This window comes from Ostrinia furnacalis, unplaced genomic scaffold (assembly GCF_004193835.3).
Source record: "Ostrinia furnacalis isolate ACB-3 unplaced genomic scaffold, ASM419383v2 OfSCF4596, whole genome shotgun sequence".
NCBI classification, from domain to species: Eukaryota; Metazoa; Arthropoda; class Insecta; order Lepidoptera; family Crambidae; genus Ostrinia; species Ostrinia furnacalis.
In genome coordinates, this window is record NW_021134835.1 from 32878 (window position 1) to 41635 (window position 8758).

General features: G+C 32.9%; 1 protein-coding gene across 2 annotated transcripts; it reads left to right on the forward strand.

Annotated features, from left to right (window-relative positions):
• Positions 1 to 63: 63 nt before the first annotated feature.
• Positions 64 to 6682, forward strand: nes (lysophosphatidylcholine acyltransferase 3 protein nessy). 2 transcript variants are annotated; one of them, XM_028314180.1, is made up of 4 exons: positions 64 to 173; positions 1402 to 2125; positions 4040 to 4174; positions 5722 to 6682. In XM_028314180.1, exons 2-4 carry the CDS (start codon positions 1414 to 1416, stop codon positions 6297 to 6299), a joined length of 1425 nt encoding a protein of 474 aa, XP_028169981.1. In that variant the 5' UTR covers positions 64 to 173; positions 1402 to 1413; the 3' UTR covers positions 6300 to 6682. The 2 variants fall into 2 exon arrangements, with proteins under 2 accessions (XP_028169981.1, XP_028169982.1); XM_028314181.1 differs by lacking the exon at positions 64 to 173 and adding an exon at positions 230 to 563.
• Positions 6683 to 8758: the final 2076 nt, after the last annotated feature.

Genomic DNA, 8758 nt, shown 5'->3' on the forward strand with positions numbered 1-8758 from the left:
GTGGCACGCTCGGCTTCATACAAATTTTGACACATGCTGCATCTATCCTTATCTGTGGAAGTGACAGACAGACGGTCTTGCAGACAGTTCGCGGATTGCATTTTTTTTATCTGTGCTGTGATTGGTGATTGGCGATTGCTGTGCTGATTGACTACCTAGGTACTTGTGTGGCGGTGAGTTGAGAAATTTAAATCAATCCATTTACATAAATCAACGAATTTTATACTATTAGGTCGTAAATAATAGATTTTGAATAATATTGTGCATGTAACTTAACTTTTTGATAAGAAAGTACTTTGCTAAGTGTTACCTTTGTATGGCAATAGGGGTAGGTAGGTAGGTATAGGTTGGATAGAGTATCTAATGATATTTTTGCAACATTGCATTGTTAAATTGCATATATTTTGTTGAGCGCTTGACCTTGTACTGCATTCTTTGTAGCATCGATCTAAAAATCAATAAACTATAATTCTATTTTTAATTAATTGAAAAGTAAAGTTGTGTGGCTACATTTCAATCTTTGCTGGGCGGCTGTGTTCTGTGCTGTGTAATTAATATATTATGTAAGATTTCACTTGTGTTCCGTTTACTTTTAATCTTTACAATTTTCGGTTAGAGGTTAGGGCTAAGGTTAGGGTAAAAATTAAAAACTTCTTAGAGAGGCATAAACAGAGCATGTTTTCTTCTTTTTCTGAGTATTAAACACTAAACAGTTGTGAAAACGGTTATAGTGTTATTGTGGTTGCAACATTTGCTGCACCTACTTTATAAAGTACAAAAACATTTATTTGCATATTAGCAACATGCCCCGGCTTCGCATGCCTTGTATTAAATATTAAAGATATATAAACCTTCTTGAGTCACTCAATCACTAAAAACTGCATTGAAATCCGTTGCGTACTTTAAAAGATCTAAGTACACAAACAGTGGGAGAGACTTCGTTTTATCCCATAACCAAACCAAATAAAGTCATTGGTTTTAACCATATCTTTATAGCATAAAGTTCAAATTAATGTGGGCTCTATGGACACCAGAGCCTGGTTATGGGTTAAACTATACATATAAAGATTATGCCTTCATATTATTATAAAAAACCAAAATAAATATTGTCATTTTTTAAAGAATTTGCGGTTGCAATTGATCCATCCTAACTATGTTGGACAGATTCCATCGTCTAGAATTTAATATTGTGTTAAAATAGAAGTAGTAAAACATATAATGATAAATACAATAGATACAGAGCTAATCTTTTATTCTTAAACATGTAAAACATAATACTCTAATGTTCAATGGCTAAATTTATAATACAATGTGAATATTTTTGCATAATTTGAGATCTGTTTTAATATTTTTAAAACTCATCTTTTTTTAGGTTACTTAAAAACTGTTTCGTCTTTTCAGATTCAAAACAAAATGTGGGGTCTATTTTTGTCGGTTCTGAGCTGGTTACAGCTCAGTCCAGTACCATTTATCGCAGATGTGATTGGTACCACAGAACCTGCACTCAAACTCCTCATATCTATTTTAATGGGGTACCCCTTAGCTGTAGTTTACCACAAATATGTAAGGCATCAGTATAAAGAACATCGAAACAATTATTTTATTCTGACTGGATTAGACATGGCCTACTACAATTTCGGTTTATCCATGTTCCATAATGTCATACCAGCTGTTGTCATCTACCTCACTACAATGGTGCTCGGGCCGGGCAAGAAGAATGTAATTGTGTCTTTAATATTCAACATGTCCTATCTACTGATTGGATATATAGTAACGGAGTCAGAAGATTATGACATCACATGGACAATGCCTCATTGCGTGCTCACACTGAAGTTGATAGCACTCTCTTTTGACCTCTGGGACGGAAAGAAAATGTCAAAAGGAGAAGAGCTCTCGGCCAATACTAAAAAGACAGCCCTGACACAAGCGCCATCGTTCCTGGAATTGATTGGTTTCATATACTTTCCTGCATGTTTCCTTGTTGGGCCAATTTTCTCCTTCCGGCGGTACTCAGATTACCTAAATGACAAGTTTCCTTTAGACAAAGAAGAGGCTGTGTTCAATAAGCAAGCAATGACTAGATTATTACAAGGAGTGGCCTATTTAATTGCTTTCCAAGTTGGAGGTATGTACGAACAATACTTTTGATAACAAAGATGTGTAAATTATTGCTAGCATATAATATGTTCATTGTTGTGTATCTTTATAATGATCTCGTCTATTAAATAGGTATTACCACAGAATAATAATAAGTACTGTATTACCTACTTGCATTAATTCTGTACCCCCAGTGAAAAGGGATCTAACTCGACTTAGATCAAAATTGACTTTATAACATAATGTGAATCTCTGAAAAATTAGCTATTTTTGTATCTAATCGGTATGTTTCTACGACGTATAGAAAAGAAAATAATTTTGTGCCAAATGATTCAAGTAAGGCTTTGTGAACCAATTTTGAGTTTTCTTTCGTGTATATTGATACATGTCTACTTTTAACAAAGTGTACCGGAGGCTTCTTTCAATTTTTTATTGTGTCAAGAGGTACGACTCGTGTTACTACTTTTTACACGATTGAAGTTGTTCAGATTGAATTTGTGATTAACAATATAAGATGACTCATATTAATATACACAAAAAAAACTATGTATTGTTGGTTGGTGAAAAAGAATGTAACTTAATTTATATCACAAAAAGTAAAAGACAAATGATTATTTATTTTGTGTATAATGATTCAATTAGACTAATACCATTAACCACAAAAGTTTCGTACATGTGTAAAATGTTATCAGTTACTTAGATCAAAAACATTTGAAAATCGCAACTAATGATTTGGTTAATTATTTGGTGTAAAATGATATAACTTAGCCCAATTGTCAGATTAAAGGAAAACATAATGCGTAGTTTATAAATCAAAGAACTTTAGTTAATAGTTTTAATAAATAATGGTTAACATCTACTAGTAAAACATATAATTAAATTCTAGCCTTATTCCTTTACAATCGCCACTTATATCACTTTACACATAATTATTAGGATACTTAGATCGCTATTATGTTAGTTAGATCAGTTTACACATTTTTTTTCTCATCACAAAATTGGTGTATATTGATATAAGTAGAAATTTTTGGACGATTTACCCTAAATAACCTGAAATAATGATTCCTCATAGTGTAATTACTAATGTTTGTTTTACAACTTTTTCTAAAATTAAAGAAACAAAAAAATATCAACAGAAATAGCGTAAAATGTATCACTTTACACTTGTTAGCGGGTGGTCAATTCAGTGTGGTGTAAAATGATTTATGTCCCATTACATCACTTTACACGAATATAAAGTTGCCGTGCATGGCGATATAACTGGGTTTTTATTTAATTACGAAAAAACTACATGCTATATTTCCCAAACTGGCACACTGCCTAATTATATCTAACATTACCTTTCACCTAAAAAATATTTCACCAAGTTATCTCTAATAGCGACGAAGCAGGATTTTTTTTAACTTCAAATGCGATTTCCCAAAAATCACCATTTTCGACTTAACTCCGTTTTCACTGGGGGTACAGAATTAATGCCCCTAATCAAAATAACATTATTCATATTATCTTAGAATTCAAGTTAACTTAATAATGTTCGAATGAACAAATACTGATGTATTTATATTATGACAATACAAGTAATTATCTAAAGAGGTCATTGATAGATAACATAAAGTATATTTCTAATTTCCCCAAAATAAACAAGTCGATTTCGTCAACCGCTTACGCTATTAAATGGTAGTACATAATAGATATGAAATAAGAATATTATTATTGTAATAATCGTTTACGAAAATAAATATAGATGACCCAAACTTAATGATGGCCCAAAGTTCACCGACTCTTAGCCCGTTATTTTCTCATAGGTACCTAGTATGCTTTTTATATTGAAATGAAAATTAAGATCCTAATTAATCTAAACACGTCAAAAAATGCATGATATAATGAATAGTTTGTATTTTTCTGGATATGTAATAAACATTGTGCTTTATAAATATTTTAGTGTCGGTGTTCAGCATGAAGTACATCCTATCTGACGAGTTCTGGGACGCATCAATCTTCTACCGCCACCTGTACTGCGGGCTCTGGGCTCATTTCGCTCTTTACAAGTACATTTCGTGTTGGTTGCTCACTGAAGGTAACATTTATTTTCATATTATTTTTGTACAGTCATGAGCACATCAAATTTAAAATTTTTGTAAAATAGCTTCTATGGAAACTGTGTAAGATGCCAATTTTAGCCTGACGAATGTGCCTGTAAATGTCATTGTAGCGTGTTATTAGTTGTAATACATATGTGCTATTTTGTATCAGAAAAGCTTAAATCCGATCGCTGTCGACTGTATCTGTCATTACAATACCACAATGCATTACGATAAATTGGATCACAGTAATTTATACTTCCTGCGGCCAATCCATGTATCGTGACAGAGATACAAAAAAAAAATACATTATTTGATTGTTGGAAGAGTTTTTATAGCCTCTGTAAATTCATTTTCTACCTATAAGTATAGTTTCGTTTGTTTGTTGCATCCAATTGACGTCCACTACTGGAATAATTCATAACCTTTGAAAGATGTTTTATTAGGGTAAATTATGCTGAAATGTGAACATTCACATTCACAGTCTAAACAGTGCCTAAAAGCGTGGACTGTGAATAGCTTTTTATCTGAATCATGCTTCTGATACCATGATCTGTCCTGTAGGCCTAAGATGCGCGCCGCGATAGGCGGTTATCACGCCATTTTATCGATTTTGCCCATACAAATTGACGTCGATAAAAGTTATCACGGCGCGCATCTTAGGCCTACTGGTGTATGAAGCAGGGGCTTACAAAATTGTAATCTGTTTGGGTCTCATAAATTATTCTTATTAGTTGTGAAAGGAAATAATAATGTAGTTGTCTATATTTTTGATAACGTCATTAAATTCGTTGAAGTCTCATTTGAATACAATGGATAGCGCCATATTGCGTAATACAAAAAGTTTTAAAATAGGTACTGAATAACTTAGTAATTGAGTTCTAAAAGTAGGTAGAGTCTATTCATATCTCTCGTTTTTTACGAATACCTACATTTTGACGAATTCCGATCAGACGTAGTGCGAAACTGCTCTTACCCTTTGGTCTCGTAAACCTTACCCATACCTTAACTATTGACAGTTGGCTGTAAATAAACCGTCTTGGGAAATCTAGCAGATCTACCTCCATACCTCTTTGTGAAAAGGAATCGTAATAAAATGGGTTTTACTATTAGAAGTTTATTCTTTTCATGTCAATCGGGATTTTACATTTAACATTTATAAAACGTTAATACAACAAACAAAACAATAAAATACCTCATAAGGAAACGTTTTATGCGTTTTAAGACGATTATATTTTTGTTTCTGAAGTTATTAGCCGCAATCAATTATAATTAAAAATAATTGTGTAGCTCAAACACAACTTTCCCTATGAATAATATAAGAATGTCGAGTTTTATTAATACCTAGGTATTCATTTTTAACAATTCATAAAGAGAATAACTGAGTGATTGCATTCAACCTTGTGAACATTGAATAAAATATAGTATTGTTAATTGCTCCCATTATCTACATATTTCTCACTGATTTATGTGTTTGTTATTGCTCCGGGTCCTTTTACTTCGGAGTCCTATCTAAGCTATTTTATTTTATTGTGGTTCACAGCATCTTGCATACGCTTCGGGCTATCGTTCAACGGAACGGAGAAAAAGGACGACGACACGGTGGTATCGAAGTGGGATGGCTGCAGCAACATCAAGCTGCTTCGCTTCGAGTTCGCCACCAAATTCCAGCACTACATCGAGAGTTTCAACTGCAACACCAACCACTTCGCAGCTGAGTATATTTACAAACGTCTCAAGTTCCTAGGCGACAGGAACCTCAGCCAGGGCTGCACGCTCCTCTTCCTAGCGCTATGGCACGGCACACGATCCGGCTACTACATGACATTCTTCAACGAATTCATGATTATGTACATGGAAAAGGAACTCGAACCTATCATCAGCAAAACCAAAATCTACAACCAAATGTGGGCCAACAAGTACACGTCTTACATACTATATTTCCTCCTCAAACTGTACACAATAGTTTTCATGGGATGGAGCTTGGTGCCCTTCGATGTCAAAGTTTTCTCCAAGTGGTGCAGCATTTACGCTAGCCTGTATTTCTCTGGGTTCCTTTTCTTCTTGCCATGGGCATTCGCTTATAAACCGATGTTATTGTCAGTAAAAAACAAGTTGTAACGTGCGGTTTCGACTGTCTACCTATTCAAAATGTCAAGTTGACAACACATTTGATTTTTCATGTCCGTCAAAATGGCGGGATCTACATGGAATCCAGATACTTCTACTATTTCCTTCGGTGAAATAATTGCTATCTTGATATTTGTAGTTATAAGTTAAATTATCTGGTCTCGCCATCTTAATATCAAAATAGCGGGACCAAACTAAAGGAAATATTGAAATTAAATGAACTCAATAACAGCGAATGGTTTATTTTGGTCCCGCTATTTTGATATGAAGATGGCGAGACCAGATAGTTTTTATAATTTAGCTTATAACTTTACAAATATCAAGACAGCAATTATTTCATCGAAGGTAGGAAATAGTAGAAATTAGGTAGTATTATATCCAGGGTTCGAAAATATCCGATATTTATTATAAATATCAAAATATCGGATATTTATGATATATATCCGATATATATCAACTTTGATATATATCAATTTTGTATGAAAGCCATAGTATTATTTTATTGTATTATTCATGAATACTATTGTATATGTGTTACATAAACATGTTTTTAATGTTTTTAAAACTTAAAATCAGACAAATAAAGCAAAAACATAAAATATCTTTGAAATACGGCAAAATCAACTAAAAAAATAAAAATCTTATATCAAAAAGTACAAATACAGTAACAAATTTTAAAAGTTGATATATATCATCAAAACCGGCTTGATATACAGGGTGTTTGGCGCATCGTGTGCCAAAATGATTTGGCGGATAGAATGGGTCATTTCCTATATTTTCAGCCCCCATAACACGTTCCATGCCAGGCCGCTACTTTTATATTAATTTTTTTAGTAATTTCACCAAAATACCCAAATCGCATCATTTAATTTCGATTTAAAAAAAAACTACTAGGCGTAGCTTCAAAGTAAATATTTTGTTTTGACGTGCATTGATGTAGGATTGCATCAAATCTAAATTTACTGGTAAATATCATCTAGTTTTTTTTTTAATTCAACTTTGAAGTTTTCCGAAAAGTTAAAAATGAACTGAACATTTAAGTTTACATGGCTATAAAAAAATAAATAATTGACATAGCGATCTTCGGATTTTATCAAAACTTCTCTAGTCTATCCCCATTCAAATGGTATACTAATCTTGTTTAAATAATAACAACAACTTCACAAATTCCTTAAATTAGTGCATTGACTCTACTCGAACTGATTTGCGAAATTTGTGTTTATAGCCCCTTTTTGTGTGAATAGCACGTTAGTGCTATTAACACAAAAAGGGGCTATAAACACAAATTTCGCAAATCAGTCCGAGTAGAGTCAATGCACTAATTTAAGGAATTTGTGAAGTTATTGTTATTATTTAAACAAGATTAGTATACCGTTTGAATGGGGATAAACTAGAGAAGTTTTGATAAAATCCGAAGATCGCTATCTCTTTCATTTATTTTTTTATAGCCATGTAAACTTAAATGTTCAGTCCATTTTTAACTTATCGGAAAATTTCAAAGCTGATTTTAAAAAAAAACTAGATGATATTTGCCAGTAAATTTAGATTTGATGCAACCCTACATCAATGCACATCAAAACAAAATATTTACTTTGAGGCTACGCCTAGTAGTTTTTTTTTAAATCGAAATTAAATGATGCGGTTTGGGTATTTTGGTGAAATTACTAAAAAAAATAATATAAAAGTAGCCGCCTGGCATGGAACGTGTTATGGGGGCTGAAAATATAGGAAATGACCTATTCTATCCGCCAAATCATTTTGGCACACGATGCGCCAAACACCCTGTATATCGGATATATATCCGATATATATCTTGATATATATCCCTTGATATATATCCTCGAACCCTGATTATATCAGTATCAAAATTATCTGGATACCATGTTTGATTCCCGCCATTTTGACGGACACAATTTTATGTCCGTCAAAATGGCGGAATCAAATATGGAATCCAGATAATTTTCATTTTGATACCTTTTGTGTCGCAATAAAGTAATGTTAATTTAGATTTTGTAGAACATGTCGTTTGATTGTTTACGAGAAATTAAATATAGGGACATTCATTTTCGGGTACTTTTTTCAAAACGATTTTTTCTAAGGTAAACTAATTTATCGGGCAAATTTTATTATTGTACAAAAGAACTCTTGACATTTATTTACGGTATTTGGCGAATAACTTTAGAATGTTGGCTTCCAGTTGCTTAATCGTACATGGTTTATCCATATAGACTAAGGACTTTACATAGCCTAAAAGGAAAAAGTCTAAGGGTATGATATCACAGGATCTATGCGCCTACTCGTGCCGGGCCTAAGCGCGAAATTAACTGTTCACCAATTTTTTCACGCAATAAACCATGGTTTCACGTCATCAAGTTTAGGAAACAAAATATAGTCTACTATATAAAAATAAGTCGGGTTTTCCTCCCTGACGCTATAACTCCAGAACGTAC